A 21,148-nucleotide genomic window follows, 5' to 3' on the forward strand; every position below is an offset into this window, starting at 1 on the left:
GGTGATATCTAGAAAGGCGATGCCACACTATAAATGAAGTATATGTGCAAAGTTCTGTTCCGATGTTTTCATTAGTGTTTAATTTATATATATTATAGTAAAGCCCTTCTGTTCCATCTTTATAATGAAATTCGAGGTTTCTGGTGTTTTTCCTTACTGAATTAAAGCATTTTTAGTAGTTTTCAACATAACCTTTGTACGGGAGGTGGGCGTGGTTATAATCCAATTTCCTCCATTTTTGGACTGTATAAGGTAGTATCTAAAAGAAACGACACTAGAGATTTTGGTTTATATCTTTATTAGTTTACGAGATATGTACAAAAACCTTAGTAGAGGCGGGACCATGCCCACTTCTCCAAAAAAATTACTTTCAAATATGCCCCTTCATAGTGCTACCCCGTTGTATCAAATTTTACTTGTATAACTTTATTTATGGCTTAGTTATGGCACCATTTTGTGGGCAGTGGTCCGATTTTGCCCATCTTTGAAAGCAACCTTTGCCCATCTTTGAAAGCAACCAAATACGCGTACGGACACACGGACAGACGGACGGACATCCGGATTTCAAATCTACTCGTCACCCTGATCACTTTGATATATACATATTACCCTATCTATTGATATTGATATTGATTTGCTAGCAAAGGCTTTCGATATTTCGATGATGAGGTACGTAGAAACCAGAAATATCTGAAACGATCTTAAATTCTCTTGCAGTAAGTATAGGTAGTAGAGGTCATAAAATAGTTGCTTCTCAATATATTCTAAGTAAAGGTATACGCTGAAATTCCTTTTCCGCTAACTTTGGCGAATCATGAAATTCGCTTACAGAATTAAAGACCATCCCACCCAACTATTGAACCATGGTTTATTTTATGGAGTTTAAAGTGTTAATACATATTTGCAGAATTACTTTTTTCTTCAATATATTAGATCAAATGTCTAAAGACGTTAAGATTAAAGTCGCTTTTTTGATATCTTAAAAAAAACTGTAGTAAACTTAACTTCGCAATTTTTAATATGTTTAGTCATTTAGAGCTCCTCATTATCTAAATCGTTTGATATTAATAAACAATATATATATATGTACATAGCTAATACACAGTAAAGTCAACCAATCAGTTGAGTTGACAGGCGGCCACTTAAGCAAACAGTCAGGTTAAAAGCGATGTTATCGGCAATTACTTTATTACAAATCTCCGTAAGTTGCAAGCAACGGATCAAGCCTTCCGTCTTCAAAAGAAGAAATATCTACTGATTATGTCACTAAGCATGACTGCAATGGTGCAACGCAATGGCAACGAATTGACAAGAATGCGGAATTCATAATATCACTATAATAAGCTTTTAGTGGAATTAAAATGTAATAGCAACTGATAACTGTGTGAGCATTTCACGGATTGAATGCAGTCTTACCTCGTCACGCTCTGAGCCATGACGATTGGCTATTTGGCCACTTAGCGTCTGTGTAGTGCACTATTGTATATATTGTTATTGCTGTAGATGGTGCATTTTAACAAAAGCATATTTTCCTGATTGTCAATCTTCAGGAAGCTTTCTGATAGTACAATCACTCTATTAAAGTAAAATGAAAGTACTTAATAAATATTGCATCGTAAATCGGTGGTTTACTTTTTTAGTTATGTACGATAAGTTGCATTTAAGTAGAGAGTACGAAATCACCTAGTGGTTATTAGTAAATGAGTAATAGAAATATAGTATTCTATAGCTTGCTGATTGGAAATATGTTGTTTGAACAGCCCGAAAGAGATCATTGAGATCTTGGAAGTTCAATTAATAATCATACATAATATATATAGTATATGTTAATATATGATTGGCAAATACTCACGAGAATAAACATGACATTCCATTATTTATACCTCAAATACCGCTTGGTTCGTTGACGGTTTGAAGATATTTTCAAAATGTCACTCTTGGCAATTTGGCAAAATGGCGATTTTTTCATCTATAAAATTATAAGCCATAAACAGAAACAGGCAGTAATCACATGTTGTCAGTTCCGGACTCTCGTATGATTTTTCAGACCAGACCATCGAATATGCCGGCTCATCGCGATTCGACTACGACCATTTTCACGTAGCATTATCGCTACTGAACCATCTTCCATTACCAGTACCCATCCGGTTCACAAATGTATCGAGTTTGTTGCGATTCAGCAGCTATTCACAAAATGAAAATTTGGGCTATGAAGATTCTTGCTGCTCTCAATATCCAGCCTTGTTTAAATGGTTCCAAAAGGTACAATCGTCAACTCTTGGGCAAACAAAACAGTGCTAACATATTGAACGGGCTTTCCAATATTTCATCGATGTTTTCGACAAAACGGTGATTGATGAATTTTTGAAATCAAAAATACCGAGACGGAATCGACGAAACCAAAATTGCGCTTGTCTAGCTATTACAGTATCAGGTCCATTAATTATATTCAACTTTTTAGTCGCCTGACTTCGCCTTTATCTAAAAAGAAGTGTAAAATATGGTGTTTTTTCTCTTTGCTGGTGTCCCCATCTTTTACGAGTGCTCAAACAATTCTGAGCTAAGCAATCACAAAATTGTCTATGAAACCTATTTAGTACGAAATCAAATATTAGTAACCCTATATAGTATTTTCGATCGCGCTTACAACGTTTACAAGTTGTTCAACTTTATTACAAAAAATCACGTTCTGTAAAGAATGTGTTTCGCGCCCTTCATTGAAATTATGGTCAACATAATCGGCCTACTGAGCGTATTATTCACAACACCAACACCCATCTTGAGACGCAGCATTCGTTATTAGATAATATTCGACCGAAGATTGCGTCCAGCACACAGTGAAAAAATATAGCAGTAGCTGTATACGAAAACCGCTGAGCACGTAATCGTCAATGGCAACCGTTATCGCGACATGATAACCGTCTATTTGATGCCTGAAATTGAAGCTCGTGATCTCGGCGACATTTGGTTTTAAGAAGACGGCGCCACTTTCCACACATTTCAAGTTTTGGGAAGGTCAATTGGCCACTCAGATCGTGTGATATCACATAGTTAGATTTTTTCCTGTGTGAAATGTGAACATTTCAAAGAGATAATCTTTGAAAAATAAATGCCAAAAATTGTTCTTTCGAAATTTAATAATAATCATTAATAAATAAAATTTGAATTTTCTGTGTTTTGTCTCTTAGGGAACCTCGAAATGGATCACCCATAAACAGTTGAATGAAAATACGTACAAAATATGCTGAAAACAAGATCTATGAAATCCGAAAACCCTCCTAATTGGGAAGGAAACTGCTTTCTTTAAAATGCCTATAAGCTCACAAGTAACTGAGACTTGTCCGTTTTAAATAACATTTTTTTCCTCCTTTCACATCGTTTAAAGATGATAGTAATCAGGATGCTATAGTTTTATCACATTAATAACATCCTTTTTGTTTGCATGTAAAATAAATTCACATTCAAGTCAATATCAAAAATCGGAATTGAAAGCGATTCGCACAATGCGATTACAACAATGTTGTTTGGAGGATATGAATATTCAAATGGAATGATTCTAACTAGTTAGGTTTTACAAATAACCGTTAGATGCACAAAAATGTAACTCCCTTTCATATAAATATGTATGCTCAAGTATGCTGAGTGTCAATATATGTATGTATTATAAAATAACAACAACACCAATCATTTAAAAAGTATATAAACGGGTAGATGCCCCCGATAGTAGTGCCTGGTAATCATCATAAACCAGTAAACTTTAAATATTCGTGCAATCATTTTCGGCTGAATGAATTGTTCGACGATTGCGCAATCAATAAATACCGCCATATAACCAATGTAATTCTATTAAAAAATAAATTTAATTGTAAACGGTTTTCGGTTGTTTGACTGTCCGGTTGCCAAGCTGCTGCCGCCATTGCTCATTGCATGTTGGTTGGCTAGCTGCCTGATTGCTGCTGGTTATTGCGAATATTTATTTGCAAGCGAAAATGCTCGCGCTGTCAACGTTGGATTGGTGGCCACCGTTAGGTGGTCGATTTCGTGGCATTGTCAGGCAAAATTTCACCCACTGGCCCACTACAGCTAACCGGTAGTGGCAACATATTATACTCATATATATGTATATGCATGTGTATATATATTTTACGTACAGCCCACGGTGAAAGCGCTCACCTGCTGCTGTTGCTTGCCTGCTAGCGTTTTCGATACATAATTTGTGCCGCGAGGCCAATTGTTTTTATTACTACACTCCGTAGTTATTATACACACAGGTATGTATATGTGTGTATTTATTTCTACGTGAGCATATTTTTGTACTATGTAGTGTACCTACATAAATCAATTGCGCCCGCAGCGTGCTGCAGCGCACACAATTTTTTTGGATGTTCGCCAAATTTATTTATTTTTTCCACCACTTCTCAATTTTTATATTATATTGCAACAATTTTTGTGTTTTGGTCGCCTATTTCGGTATGGAATTGCATTTCCTTTTGTCGAAAACGAATGGTGGAAATACCAAAATTAAATCAAATAAATCGAGTTGGCGCGACTGTGTGCCGCACGTGCAACAACAAAATGTTGTCGAAAAGAACGGAAGTTGATTTAATTGACATTTCAACAGTAATTTTTCCCTAAATGTTACTATGTTTTATTTAACATAACACCTATCTTGAAACGCTATGCCAAATTACTTGTATAATTATTGCAAATAATTTTGTTTAATGTTGACAGCTGTTTAATTTGACCGATAACATGACTCAGTTAGAAAAAACTTGCTTTGACCAAAATTTTTTACCGATATTTAGTGGTATGGAAAGCGTGTTGTATAAAAAGTAAGAAAGTGCAAAGATCGAGTGTAACCGAATATTTTATACTCTTTATGTATGTAATTTTTTTGTGAAAACACACAATTTAACCCATGAATTTATCATAAAGCCCACTAGAATAACGAACATTATTATACATAGTATATAATAGGTGATATGATTACTGAATCAATTTCACGCATCACGCCAACTACCTACATTATTTATGTGTATATATATCCGATCACACAATTCAACCTAAGATATATCACATATTAAAAGATATATACTGTGTACAACCATCTGGGAATTTGAAAATCTTAATATTAGGCATATACATATGTATGTATATGGGTGCTTGAGAGCTAATGAGCCAATTTTGGTACAGTGATTATAAAGAAAATATTCACTCTGAATTTCTATAGAATATTCATTTTCATTTTCATTAGTCCATGGTATATCTACATTCTATTATAAAGAAGGAAGATTTGTATGTATGTTTGTATTGAATAAACTCGAAAACTACTGTCCCGATTTCGTAAATTCTTTCACCATTGGAAAGCTACATATATTCACCCCGAGTAACATAGGATATATTTATCTATATTCTATTATAAAGAGGAAAGATTTGTATGTATGTTTGTATTGAATAAATTCGAAAATTACTGTGCCGATTTCAAAAATTCTTTCACCAATGGAAATCTACATTCATCGTGGAAATAGTTTCCAGATGAGGGTATCAAAAAGACACCGTATTGGAAAATCTAAATTTGAAACTGAAAATCGTCTTGCAAGTCATTCTCTTGAGTCAAACTAATAAAACGCACTTTTTCTCACTTTTTGACATATGTCAATATCTTAATTGGTTTAAGAGATAAGTAACTTCAAAGTCAAAACATTTTTCTGTACAAGTTTTTTTTTGGTTCACTGTATATATCTCTCTTTCTATCGCGTTTATTTTACGGTGTTTCACACAACTGTTATGTGAACAAAACTATAATTCTATTTGCAGAATGTTGCGGGAATATAAAAAATTATTTTTAATAAATATCACATCAACAATAAATTACCGCACTTATAATGACGAGTTCTTCAAAAGTTTGCGGTTTTCACATACATTACTCCTGATAAGGAATTCAATTAGGGTTGCATATGCTCTAGTTCTGAATGTGTTTCTTAATATTTCACCAAGTGTTAGTGAGCTCGTCTGTAAAACCTCTTTAGTGAGAAAGAAATTTAAAAATAATATCCGCAAATATTAAATGTACTATCATACATACTAATTCTACTGATTTCCAAAAAAAAAAAAAAAAATGTTTGATGATGATACAAGTTTTTTTAATTTGTAGGATCTTTGGCAATAGTGTTAATATCGGTGATATTGGAGTATGCTATATGTATTTCAGCCACGGAATGAAAGTACTTTGTCAAAACGAAACCAAAAATCTTGATTTTCTACACAATCGGAAATTTCAACGATTCTTTAATGAATCACTTTTATCACATTCGAAAATTGCAATATGTCTCCTCCCGAAATACTATGAATACTCAATGGAATGAGACTCTACTACATATATATACATATATAATAAACTAAAGTTAATCTATAACATTGATTTTTTTGCAAAGCCAATATACCATCCTGATTATTTGAAAAATATATATACAATTATATTCATTCAATTAGTTGTAAAATCATCAGAGGACATTATTACTCTAACACATGATATATTTTCTTCGCGCTATCAATTGAAAACATTCACTATTAGCACACAAAGTCTAGCGAATCAGTAGATAACGCTGCACAACTTAATGAAGGAACATTTCAAATGCTCTCAGGTAGCTGGACTTATCTGGAAATAATATGGAAGTGTTGGACGAAAACATCTTTGCAACACTTAAGAAATTAAAATCTTTAAGAATCGGCCAAATATGGCCGATGCCGATACCGATGCTTCATTTTGTGGCCGATACTGGCCGATGCCGATACCAAGGCCGATTAATCGGTCGGTCTCTAGAAATCAGTGAATTGCTACCGAAGATATTTGCAAGTCGGAAAAATGGAAATTATTATATTTGGGAAGTGTTAAGGGACCAAAGCATGTACCGCTTCCACAAATATTTTACATCAGGGCACATTCTCAGCGATATTTCGAGGATCATCATATTCGATGTTTTTGGCATAGAACTATATTCCCATATACTATTTGTATAGAGTTTTATTTAGATATGTATTCATTGTTGCTTGCAAAGTGAAAACATTTATACTGGCGTCATATGGCAATAGGTGATTTTCCAAACTGCGACATAAGGATGTTGTCGATAGTATAGTATAGTACAAGCAAACTGTACTAAATACATGGTTAGATAATAAATCAAACGTATTCGTTAAACATCCCACTTTTAGTTGTTTTGGAATCAGCCTTGTGTGTTGAAAATATATATACATACATTAAACATGTTAGCCGTGTCAACTTTTCAGTGTTTCTTTGTAACAATTCCAAGTTTGTTAATGTGTCGTAATTCGTTATATCAGCTTTTTCGCTTACAAATATCCAGAATACCTCACAGTTAACAGATATGTGAAGAAATATATTATATTATTATATACTATATGGAATATTTGCCAGGCTATGGATAGATGATCGCACGCACCTTTTGGATTGATCAATTAATATTTTAAAACAATGCTATACTCTAAGGTACCCTAACAGTACTTTATGGAAGTACTGCAAACATTAGATCACGTAACCCGTGGAACTAATTAACGCTAAAGTTTTGCTCTTGTTGCATGTTGAATTCATCAAGAAGAATGTAATCCACAAATATGTAGGAGGCGTAAGCAAGTTATGAGCCTATATATACCCTGGAGTATCAGAAGAATACTATCCTATTATTCTGTCATTCAACTTGATTAATCAAACAGTCTTAAGAGTGATAAGGTGAATGTTGAAATACGCTTTATCATGGTAATGTTGATTCGCATATTCGGCAAATATGTATTTAGTAATAAGTCCATTGAATGTTTGAAAACCCTCCTGGTAATTCCTGAACCGATTTCACTCATTTTAATCACCAAAATACGTTATATCTAAGATTATATGCTCAATTAATTTGGCTAAGATATTTCACATATTAACCGATTTAATAGCTATTAAGCCTATCGTGTTTTTAAAATCCTTTAATTAGCTGTATGAGAGCTAAGGGAAGTTATTACCCGATTTTGACCATTTCTGGTACAGAGACAAATTATTAGAAGAAAAAGATTTCCTCTGAATTAAATTAATATATCTGAAAGATTTACCGATATTTTCGGTGAAACATTACAATGTGGCACTGAGTTCTTCATATTCGATATCCGGGTAATTGGAAAGTTATAGTCCGATTTCGCCAACTACGTATACACATATCAGCTACCTTTGACAGAATTTAATAAAAATATATATTTTTTTTATTTAAAACTTTATTTATTTGTAACATATTTTCTCTCCTAAGTATACAGTGGAATTGATATCATAAAATTTTTGAATGAAAATGATATGTAAAATTAGTGCGCTCATCACTGCAAGACTTAAGATATTTGGATACAGGCATTCTTCCAATTAGTGGTCCGAATTGTAAAGTTTCAGAGTGTAAACGGAGATTTTTCATCAACTAATTGACCATCCGCAAAGTCAACCCACGAAAAATTTAAGCACTATCGTCACGAATATTATTCATCTCAACTTGTCCCATAACATACATTCTACCGCCAACATGTACGATAATTTGTTCAGGTATATAGGCGCCCGCAAGCCAATTGCGTTCGTGCGTGCATATACGAAATGGTGGCTCGCCCTGTTCAAGTTGCGTCAGTAGTGTGTGGTTGACGAAGTCAGCATCCTGGTGCGAATATGAGATAAACGCAACGAATGTTTTATTCTCATCCAGCTCTAATTCATGAATGCAACAGCTCAATATGTTGTGACCATATAACCAGACTTTCACTTCCTTTTGATATTTATAGTAGAGTGAGGCAATAATAAGTAAAATAATAATGATAACCGCTACAGTAGTGCCAATTGCGATCATATAGTGATAACGCTCCACATTAACAGTTTGACATAATTCGCCCACACTTGCTGTTAGGAGTGTAACATTCTGTAGATTAACACAGTGTAACTGTTCAACATCAGGAATGCGTTTCCGATGTGCACGAACGGTGTATATCAAATCCTGCGCAGCACAGTCGCAAAACCAAAGATTTTCACTGAGATACAAAGTCTCTAGTTTTGAGCTGTCATTAAGAATTGCACGCAAAAATTCAGTACTTAATGATTCTAAATAATTATTTCGAAGATCCAAAGACGTTAAGTTGGTCGGCAGTTGAAAGAGACTTATATTCGTAATTTTATTGTTCGAAGCGTAGAGTTGCGAAACGTTGGCATAGCCGAAGGTCGTGTTTAGCGGCAAAACAGTAAAATTATTACTCCTAATATCCAATATCGAGCTCGTGAGCGAAACTTGCTCGGGACGTGGCAGCTGTTCGATAACGTCGAGTTGTCCATCGTAGCAATTGATGATCAGCGACTTAGATTGTATGTAACAATTGCATTTTTTGGGGCACATTACCGGTTGCCAAGCACACAGTTCATTGCGTTCAAGCTGTGCGATATCCGTCAATAATTTGGTTGATGTCTGATTACATTTTAAATCACTAAAAAGTGTGTGTAAATTATCATTGAATATCCAAGCCAATTTACAATCGCACATCATAGGATTGCCAGCCATTTTTATTTCGCACTCACAATCTTCAGTCGCCGTAAGTAAATTTGATAACGAATATATATTTATACTCTCGCAACAAAGTTGCTAGCAACAAAGTTGCTAAGAGAGTATTATAATTTTGTTCACATAACGGTTGTTTGTAACACCCAAAACTAAACGAGTTAGATATAGGGCTATATATACCAAAGTGATCAGGGTGAAGAGTGGAGTTCAAATCCGAATGTCTGTCTGTCCGTCCGTCCGTCTGTGCAAGCTGTAACTTGAGTAAAAATTAAGATATCTTAATGAAACTTGGAACACTGAGCAAAATCGGACCTGCCACGCCCACAAAATGGCGAAAACCGAAAACACATATAGTGCCATAACTAAGCCATAAATAAAGCTATGGAAATAAAATTTGGTATGAAGGATCACACTATGAAGGGGCATATTTGGATGTATTTTTTTTGGGGAGGTGGGCGTGGCCCTGCCCCCAAATAGGTTTTTTGTACATATCTCGGAACCCAATAGAGATATATAAACCAAACTTTCTGCAGTCTTTTTTTTTTTAGTCACCTCTTAATACAATCCAAAAATGAAAGAAATCGGATAATAACCACGCCCACCTCCCATACAAAGGTTCAGTTGAAAAGTACTAAAAGTGGGTTAACTCACTAACGAAAAACGTCAGAAACACTAACTTTCACATAAGAATTGGCAGATGGAAGCTGCACTTAGATTTTTTTACAAAATGGAAAATGGGCGTGGCGTCGCCCACTTATGGGTCAAAAACCATATCTCAGGAATTACTCGACCGATTTCAATGAAACTTGGTTTGTAATAGTTTCCTTACATCCAAATGATATGTTGTGAAATAGGCCAAATCGCTTCACAACCACGTCTACTTCTAATATACCAGAACTTTGAAGTCGATCTGAATCGACAATCTGAAATAATTACAATATATAAAGTAAGCACTAGTGAAGATATCGATGCAGAACTTTGCACAAATACTACGCTTATAGTGTGGCAGCCCCATTCTAAAAATCGCTGAAATCGGACCATAGGTTTTTAAGGCCCATATATCGAACACGAGGACCTCGGTGCTTCTAACCTAATATTATGGTTTCCAAAGTTCAATGGACTTTATACAATATATATGACGAATATTAATTATATATATATATATATATATATTTGGCGTAGGAACCGCTTTAAGCGATTATAGCCGAATCCACCAGAGCGCGCCACTCATTCCTCCTTTTTGCTTTTTGGCGCCAACTGGAAACACCAAGTGAAGCCAGGTCACTTTGCACTTGGTCTTTCCACCGGAGTGGAGGTCGTCCTCTTCCGCGGCTTCCTCCAGCGGGTACTGCATCGAATACTTTCAGAGCTGGAGTGTTTTCTTCCATCCGTACAACATGACCTAGCCAGCGTAGCCGCTGTCTTTTTATTCGCTGAACTATGTCGATGTCGTCGTATAAATCGTACAGCTCATCGTTCCATCGTCTGCGGTATTCGCCGTTGCCAATGTTTAGAGGACCATAAATCTTGCGCAAAACCTTTCTCTCGAAAACCCCAAGAGTCGTCTCATCGGATGTTGTCATCGTCCACGCTTCAGCGCCATACATCAGGACGGGAATAATGAGCGACTTATAGAGTTTGATTTTGGTTCGTCGAGAGAGGACTTTACTTTTCAATTGCCTACTCAGTCCAAAGTAGCACCTGTTGGCAAGAGTGATTCTGCGTTGGATTTCAAGGCTGACATTGTTGGTGTTGTTAATGCTGGTTCCCAGATAAACGAAATTATCTACAACTTATTATATACTCATAATATAAATAATGTTAAATAAATAAATTGCGAGAGTATAAAATGTTCGGTTACACCCGAACTTAGCCCTTCCTTACTTGTTTTAATTAAATTTTGCTCTAAGTTAATTTGAAAAGGGCATTTGATGCCGGCATTGACAAACCAATCCATATTAAACTCGTTCAGAAAGTTGCGACTTAAATCGAATATTTTTAAATAAATATTGCTTTCTTTGTACCGTTCGGGTTGCAATTTCCTGAAATAATTCAGACCATCCACTAAAGCCAATTGCATTTTTACATTGAAGTTGTTCATTGAGGATATGGAAGCATTGGAGGTAATCTTCATTTCCCAAACAGGTTGTAGTTTGTTCTCACTCAAGTCTAGCCTATGTAGATAGTTCAACGGTTTCAGAGTTTCCATAACATTGGTGATATGGATCAATCGATTACCACTGAGTTTCAATTGCCATAACAAAGAATTTTGCTTAAAAATTTCAGGCGGTAGATATGTCAATAAATTGTTACTAAGATCGAGTATTATAAGTTGACGCTGATTTCCAAATATATTTGGTGCCAATTCTCTGATTTCATTACGGCTCAAATTTAGACAATCCAAGTTAGTAAGTGTTTCAAAGATATCTGCGTCTAACACTTTCATATTATTTCCGGCTAAATCAAAGTGCTTGAGCGCAGTAAAATTTTGAAAATGTTCTTTCGTCAAGTTTTGCAACATTCTGTGCTGATCCGTCAGACTTTGTGCAAGAATAGTAAGCGAAATATAATAGAAAATATATTTTTAGGTAGAGTTATAATGTTCGCCGAAGAACTTATATCTATATGAAGCTGACGTAAATACTGGAAAACAAAATACATTGGTTCTGGAGTAAAGTCAGTTTTATATATTAGTTTTATTTTATTCTGCTCCTTGACATATGCTATAATAGGGTTCATTTTATCATTATCAGTATATAATTTGTATGTAAGAGCGTCGCAATTTACGCCTGTGAGTAGATGTAACTTAATAGCAAACTTGTTGTCAATATTAAGGCGTGTTGATTTCGCACAAAGCACAAACATATTCGACAGTTTTGTAATAAATTTGAAGTGAATAAGGCCGAATTCGTCGGTAAGAGAACACGAAATTTTGTCATCACATGTACAAGAAATTCCATCATCTTCATAGAAATCCCCAGACCGCTGTTCTACAACTGATTTATTAGTTTTGTATATCGTCCAAAAACTGGTACCCGCCCACAGAAGGTTGGTGTTTAAAATCAGTAAACCTAGTACGAATACGAGTATTATACACATTTTTAATAATTTGAATTTATTTAAATTTAAAAATTTGCGCACATTGCTTTTATACTTTCTCGTCACTAATAACTCTTGCTGAACCACTCTCTAACACTTGCTGAAGTACTAAACAATACATTTCAAATTGGAACAGATTAAACCAATTTAATCGTTATTTAATTATTTATCAAGAAAAATATTTGTGAAACCACATAATTAGAAAGTTGGTCGCTACATTCAAACTTGAGAGCGATTTATAAAGCGTATGACATGTCAAACTTTTTTATTGTGGCACATAGGAGTAACAGGAACAAATATATATAGGTTTATAGTCTTAAAGTTATATTTTTAATAAGCACGTTCATTGTTTATTGGTTGGATATTTATAAAAAATCACTTTTCTGAATTGAAATTACTCTCTCGGAGTATGATTAAATGAAACAAGTAAGGCATTCGAACATTTTATACTCTCGCAATTTATTTATGTGGTTCTGACAAACCTACAATTTGACCCATATATTCGGCATAAAGTCCACCAGAAGAGCGATTGTCATTATTCATATTATATGGAGGCAGATGTACTGGACAGTTTTCACTTAAATTCGTCACCGAGCTACACTATAACCAAGTTTATACGTTCACTTAATTTTCCTATGATATCTGTATCCGATATGTATTGTATATAGTTCAATGGAACATCGAAATCCCTATGTAGGTATATGGAGCTAGAAGAAGTATTGGCCCGATTTTATCCATTTTGGACACAGAGGCACACTATTAATAGGAAACATCCCCTGTAAATTTTTTTCGAATACCTGTACCGAGTGCCGAGGTTCTCATATTCAGTATCTGAGTTTTTGAAAATTTAATGTCCGATTTCGGCGAATTTTAGACGGTCGTTGCCACACTATAAATGTCGTAGTTGTTGTGTTTCGATGTCTTCATTAGTACTTAATTTATAAATCGTGAATAAACGAATCATCAGCGCTACACCTATTTCAAATCTTGTATACTATCTTGCAGCCATTCTGTTCCTATCTTTACCATACAATTTATGGGCACTTATCTTATCCTTAACGTTTGTATGTGATTTTACCATAACCTTTGTATGGGAGGTTGGCGTGGTTATAATCCGTTGTCATCACTTTTCATGCTGCATAATGAAATGAACAAAGTATATACCATCAGAAAGTTTATTGGAGTATATGAATATTTGTCTCCTAATAATATGGCTCCGTGCCAAAACTCAACGACTTTTTTCTAATAAATTTAGTTGTCCATATATCTAAATGCTTTGTGATTGATGAGAGTTGATATTAATTTCAAGTAATATTTAATTATAATTTGTTAGCAACGAGTGCATTATAAAGTTATTAGTCAATAATTTAACATTTAATTTTTCAAAGTAGTGCAATATGTTGCTCAGAGTACAATTGTTTTGTTCGTCTAACGGTTGTTTGTGTCACCTAAAACTAAACCTGTTAGATGTAGGGTTATGCATACCAAAGTGATCAGGAGACGAGTAGAGTTAAAATCCGGATATTTCTCCGTCTGTCGATGTAACGCATAATTTGTGTAAAAATTAAGCTTGGTACATATATTCCTTGACACCATAAGAAGGTTGGTATTGAAGATAGGTGAAATCAGACCACTGCCACGCCCACAAAATGGCAATAACCGAAAACCAATAAAATACAATAATTAACCTAGAAATGAAGCTATAGAAATGGAATTTGGTACCGAAGATTATATCAATAAGGGGCAGACTACGATGGAATATGTTCTGAAAAGGGTTTGGTCCCTTCTCCCAATATGTTTTTATACCTACCTCGTAAACTACATATAATACTATGGCTATACAAACCGATTTTTTAGAAATCTCCTAGACACTTCATAACTTATCATGAAACTTCATTGAACACTTTCAAAGCTAGAGTGTTTTCTTCCATACGAGTAACATGATCTTGCTAGCGTAGCCGCTGTCTTTTTATTAGCTAAACTATATCAATGTCGTCGTATAACTGATACAGGTCATCATTCACAGGATCATAAACCTTATTCAAAACCTTTTTTTTTTCTTTCGTCCACGCTTCCACCGTAAAGTAGGACGGGAATGATGAGAGACGTGTAGAGTAGAATGATAGAGACCTGTTGGCAAGAGTGACTCTGCGTTGGATTTCCAGGCTGACATTGTTATTGCTGTTAATGCTGGTTCCCAGGTAGACAATTATCTACAACTTCAAAGCTATGACTGTCAAAAGTGACGTGAGAGCCAAGACGCGAATGCGCTGACTGTTTGTTTGACGACAGGAGATATTTCGTCTTGTCCTCGTTCACCACCAGAGCCATACGCTTCGCTTCCTTATCCAGTCTGGAAAAAGCAGAACTAACGTACGGCGTACGCCAGTAGCTGTACACTCTTATAGAAGATTGTACCTTCTCTGTTTAGCTCTGCTGCTCTTATTATTTTCTCCAGCATCAGGTTAAAGAAATCACACGAGAGTGAGTCACCTTGTCTGAAACCTCGTCTGGTATCAAACGGCTCGAAAGCAGCTTTAAAGTCGACAAAGAGATGGTGTATGTCGATCCTATTTTCACGGGTCTTCTCCAAAATTTGGCGCATGATGAATATCTGGTCTGTTGTTGATTTTCCAGGTCTAAAGCCACACTGATAAGGTCCAATCAGTTTGTTGACGGTGGGCTTTAGCCTTTCACACAGTACACTCGACAGAACCTTATACGCGATGTGGAGGAGGCTTATCCCACGGTAATTGTCGAAAATTGTGGGGTCTCCCTTTTTGTCTATTGGGCAGAGCACACTGAGATTCCAATCGTCAGGCATGCTTTCTTCCGACCATATTCTGCAAAGAAGCTGATGCATGCACCTTATCAGCTCTTCGCCGCCGTATATGAATAGCTCGGCCGGTAATACATTGGCCCCCGCCGCCTTTTTGTTCTTCAAGCGGGTAATTGCTATTCGAATTTCTTCACGGTCGGGCAATGGAACATCTGCTCTATCGTCGTCGATTGGTAAATCGGGTTCGCCATCTCCTGGTGTTGTACTTTTACTGCCATTCAGCAGGCTGGAGAAGTGTTCCCTCCGCAAACTCAGTATACTCTGGTCATCAATAACTAGATCACCTCTGGGGGTCCCACATTTATTGATTTTTTCTGCAGTTCATAAATTCTTTAGTAGTTTGATTTTTCATTTGATTTAGCTGGCGAATATTAAGTTTTGCATTGCCCTTCGTTGAAATTTTCACGCCAAAATTTTTACATTTTTTTAAAATTGGCTCACGACTGCATCTGATCTTTCAATTTTGTGCCCGATCTCCAGATTTCAATAACCTTCTTTATGGTAAATATTGATTTGAGCTTTTTTGAGTTACCGAGGTATTTTTCTCCGGAATCGTGATATAATATAAAGATATATATAATAATAAAACAATTTTACTCTTTAATTAACCTAAAGATACTAATTATTTATTTTACGAAGCAACCCAGTTGTTTTTTCCAAAAAATAGTTTATTAAAACAACCCATATAAACCAAATCATGAAAGGTATATTTTTCATTTTCACAGCATTTGTTAAAATCGGACCGATCTTTAAAACAAAGCTTCTGAGATGTCTAAATGAAGAGATATAGGCTCGTAACTAAAAAATAATATATGTGCCTATCCAAGTGAATCGGGTTGTATTTTTGAAAACCACATAGTCAAATGTGTTCGCCTAAATATGTGCATATAGTACACAAAGTAAGAGCCCCAGCTCATGATAATTTTTTTATGTGTGGCTGTGTAGTTGAACTAGTTAAATTTTATTTAGCCATTTGGTATTTCATTTTGCTCAACTTTATTCAATAAGTTCAATATCGATATATTATCGATTAATCACAATAAATGCTCGCTAACTACAACGTTTGTTTATTTTACCGTTCCTACCGGGTAGTAACGTTTTTCTATAAAGCGATTTTTTTCCATAAATATCACAACGACAAACAAATTACCGCACAAATTTCGCAAATATGTTTCATTTTCTTTGTTCTAGTTTTAAATTTAGTGTTCAGCAAGTGTAAGAGAATTGGTCAGTAAAACTTATTTTGTGGTTTATTGTTTTGTTTTGGCTGGATAAATTCGAAATATTTACTGTTAGCACACAAGGTCTAATGAATCAACACATAACTCTACAAAGCGTGACATTTCAAAAACTCACTGCACTGCGAAAATAAGAACACTTTCGAAATTGAATTGTCCGAATTTGAGCTGTAATGAAATCCGTGAATTACCGCCAAATGAATTTCCAAATCAGTTTCAACTTTTAATACTTATGCTTTGCTATTCATTGACATATCTACTGCCTGAACTTAAAAAAAAAACCCTGTCTTATGGTACTTGAAACTACATATTAACAACTTTTTTAATATGAACTAAGGGTATGTATATGTATTAAATAGTCCTTTGGCTATATGAAACCAAAGCTAAATTAATATTCGGTGGAATCCTTGTGTGGTGAGGGCGTTTCAAAAGTCTTCAAGACTATTTTAGCGTTTTTAAAGCTCAAGTGGCTGCTATAATCAATAATAAAATTCCGTGGATCTCACTTTTTGAACATCCTCGCGAATCGGCGGCTGTAGAAGTAAACAACCTATACAGATTTATAGGTTCACAGCGCTTTGTTTGAGACTTTATATATAAAATGGTTTTTTTTTTTTCACAAAGGACTATCCTTATAGTTTTGGTGTTTTCCCCCTTTTGTGAGAACAGTCATTAAACCTAATTTAAGGTCTATTAACAAAATACAGTTAAATATTTTGGTGGAAAATCCTGTTATAGTAAAGAGCTTTCACAAAGAAAATAAGGATAAAGTACATGCATTTTGGAATAGGAACATGTTTTCTTGAATACCACGCGGCCACCATCGAAATCAATTTCTGAATTGTACAAGATTGTTAAGTTGCTACCAAGTGTACGTCCGTTCATCTGGTTATAATCTCGCAACAAAGTTGCTAAGAGAGTATTATAGTTTTGTTCACATATCGGTTGTTTGTAACACCCAAAACTAGACGAGTTAGATATAGGGTTATATATACCAAAGTGATAAGATATCTTAATGAAACTTGCACACAAAATGGCGAAAATCGAAAACACATAAAGTGCCATAACTAAGCCATAAAGCTATGGAAATTTGGTACAAAGGATCGCACTATGAAGGGGCATATTTGGATGTATTTTTTTTAGAAGTGGGCGTGGGCCCGCCCTCAAATATGTTTTTTGTACATATCTCGTAAACTACTTGAGCTATATCAACCAGACCTAGAATCGTTTTCTTTAGGTACTACCTTATACAGTCCACGCCCTCCTCCCATACAAAGGTTATGGTGAAAACTACTAAAAACTACTTTTCTGCTTAGTAATGCAGAATTGTGTTCACTTTAACCCGAATCACCCTACGAAAATTCTTTGTGGAATTTTGAAAAGATTTTTTTTGCGGTATCCTTTTGGGTAAACTAAAAAAAACTGTAGCATTAGATTTTATGTCCTGGACCCAGGGTCCTTGAAATGTCCTGTTGCCATATGGCAACGCTAGGTACCATAGGCCACTAGTTTACATATATGTAGAAAATCATTCCGCAACCCCCAAAAATCAAACTTCAAAACAAAAATTTTCAATTCACTTTATTATATATCGTGAAAAATTCAAAAATAATGAATTCATTTTATTAAATATCATTGAGATGATACAATATATTATTGAAAAATCCTGGTTTTTCACATTTTTGTATGATATGCTTCGAAGCAAGGCAAACAAAGTCCAACATCGCATTTTTTGCAGGCTGATGGAATTGCATACATCACCTGCACATCGCCTTTTATTTCCAATTGGAACCACAAGGTGATCAGTCCTGTCATAGCGCAGGACATTCGTTACGGATTCAGTTCGTTTATTTGAGGTTTTTTGGAACCGTTTCAGTTCGACGCCGTAGTGCTTGCAGTAGTAAGTGGCTGCTTCTCTCTTAAAATCATTAAATGACTTATTTTCATTAGCGGATCTATAAAGAAGCCAGCTGTTTAGCAAGCTTGCATCAATAAGCCAAGTAAAGATGGAATACCACCATTTTTTTCCTCTAAAGCTTATGCGGTGCGCCATAAATTTGTTGTATTGAGTTACAACGCACGGACGTGGAACTGGTATTTTCCTACGCAATTCTCTACTGTAGCGAGAGGCTGTGGATTTTGGTTCGCCACTAAAACATGTCGATGCAAGGCAGACTACCGAGTTATCTACCCATTTAGTCAGATAAATTGACTCTTCTTTGATTTCCACGCTTTCGTAATATCCTCTTTGCTGTTTACGCAAATCCTTCTTATGTGGAATAGGACAACTTTTTTAGAATTCGGTTTTCTCGAATTGTATAGGTAGCCTGGAAACCTCTTTTTTTTCAAATAAATCATCAATGGTATTCCAGTGAAAAGATTGTCAAAGTAAAAGCGGAAGTTCTTGCACCTCTTCCGAAAATTCGTCAATCACACACAAGAGTGGAGCTGCGCAAGTGCCAAAGCGTTCTTCATATTTAGGATTCACCCTCGGATTCTTACCTTGGTATATTTCAAAATTGATCATATATCCTCTAGGAGTGCAAAGAGACCAAGCTTTGTATCCGAAACGAATTGGCTTTCCTTTTATGAACTGTTTACTTCCATGGCGACCGAAATATGCAATCATACTTTCGTCATATGAGAGATTTTGTTCTGGGTGAAAGTTTTCAGTCATTTTGGCCTTTATATGGTAAGTCAGTGGGCGTAGTTTCCAAAGAGTGTCAAACCTATCAGAACTAGCAGACGGTTCGTGCAATGCGGACTCGATTAGTTGATTTCCTCAAAGCGGTTCCTTCGCATAGCATTGAAGACCATAACGTTTTGAATGTCATCATCGCAGCTCCACATTCTCTCTCGAAAGGCTCCTGTAGAAGTGTAGCCAGTTACTATCAAAATTGCGATGAACACACGTAACTCTGAAAAATTTTGTGTTAAATATAAATATCATAAAATCAAAATAGAGATTACATCGTCATTACCATCTATTATAAGTTCTTCGTATCGTTTCTGATGATGCGTAGCGTACAAATTCGAACATTTGCATATATGTTCAAGCAAGTCATCGCTGAAAAATTTCTCACAAAGTTGATGAGGTCTAAGATCCCGACAATCTTCGAAATTCGTTTCAGGGAATATGGGAAGGACTGGTAATGAATTAGTGGTTTGCCAAGTATATTTGCTGTCTTTGTTAAATGGTGGAAGTGGTACTCCAGTATTTGATTGAATTGGGCGACAAATTTTCTTGGACGAGCTCGGCAAACAATCGTCTAAAGTATCGTCATAAGGTTCCTCGTCATTGACATCCTCTAGATTACAATCGTTAGCTTTCATTCGCGTACTATTTTCAAATACAATTTCACATCCGGCTTTAAGTTGTGCTGGGCATACATTGTCTGGAACTCCATCTTCATCCTCGCCATCATCTTCCCCACTTACATCCCCATCCTGATAAGGTGGCTCGATGTAGAGTACCTGGATATTAGTAGGAACATCGTTTTCATCATCAGAACACACTTCCTCTAAAAAATCCAAAGCTTCTTGCAACGTTAGATATACCAGTGGCCTAACCTGCCTGGCGTTGCCATATGGACACATGCACAGAAAAATGCAAAAAAAACGCATTCAAATATAATTTTTACAGAAAAAAATCATTGAGAGTTATTTTATATTCCAATCACTACACAAAAACACAACTATCATAGCCCGACCGCGCGAATATTCGATATCTTAGATATACTTACTTTTCCATTTCACGTTTTTCCCTACTCCACATTTTGTATACACTTTGCAATGCATTCACGACCACGAACCAAATAAAACTGACGAGCAAATGAATGCTGCCGAAAGCGCGATCAATTACGCAACAGCCACGTGCTAACAGATAATGGTATCTGCATTCTTTGGAATTTTGTGGACATATAAAGCAAGACTATTGCGCGTTACCATATGGCAACCCCGGGGTGATTTGGGTTAAATTGGTATTCTAGGTTTTGAAGTTTCTTTATTTTACTTTTTTTATTAATCCTGAGCACCGCGGTGCACCGGTAGCCCAACTGTGTGTGTGAAGAAATATTGTTGTTGTTGTTATGTACTATATGCAAAATTTCACAAGCTATGGATAGATGATATGGATATAATGATATTGTCAAATCATTGACTTTTCACAGGTCTACGGTTTAAGAGTTTCAGAAATATACTTTACCATAAGAGAATATATTTTAGAACAGCAAGACGTACTGTGTTGTGAGTTTACTAAAGAAAAGAAAGATTGTTGTCAAAAGTGTAGCTCTGATATTAAACAGGTTCCTGAAAAACTACATAACCCACTTGGAATCGCATCCCAATAGGTATGTTTTTCAATCTAAACCAGTTGTGCTTGGAATTTACCTTGTCGA

At 35.5% G+C, this 21,148-nt stretch overlaps 1 protein-coding gene across 1 annotated transcript; it reads right to left on the minus strand.

Moving 5' to 3' along the window:
- Positions 1-8,495: 8,495 nt before the first annotated feature.
- On the minus strand, positions 8,496-9,575 carry LOC128920330 (protein toll-like). Its single transcript, XM_054227416.1, has one exon. The coding sequence runs from the start codon at positions 9,573-9,575 to the stop codon at positions 8,496-8,498; it is 1,080 nt and encodes a 359-aa protein (XP_054083391.1).
- Between the last annotated feature and the right edge of the window lie 11,573 nt (positions 9,576-21,148).

The sequence above is a fragment of the Zeugodacus cucurbitae genome, chromosome 3 (genome assembly GCF_028554725.1).
Source record: "Zeugodacus cucurbitae isolate PBARC_wt_2022May chromosome 3, idZeuCucr1.2, whole genome shotgun sequence".
NCBI classification, from domain to species: domain Eukaryota; kingdom Metazoa; phylum Arthropoda; class Insecta; order Diptera; family Tephritidae; genus Zeugodacus; species Zeugodacus cucurbitae.

Excerpts from the sequence above, each read along its gene's own strand:
- LOC128920330 (XM_054227416.1), bottom strand. The coding sequence starts at position 9,575 with ATGGCTGGCAATCCTATGATGTGCGATTGTAAATTGGCTTGGATATTC.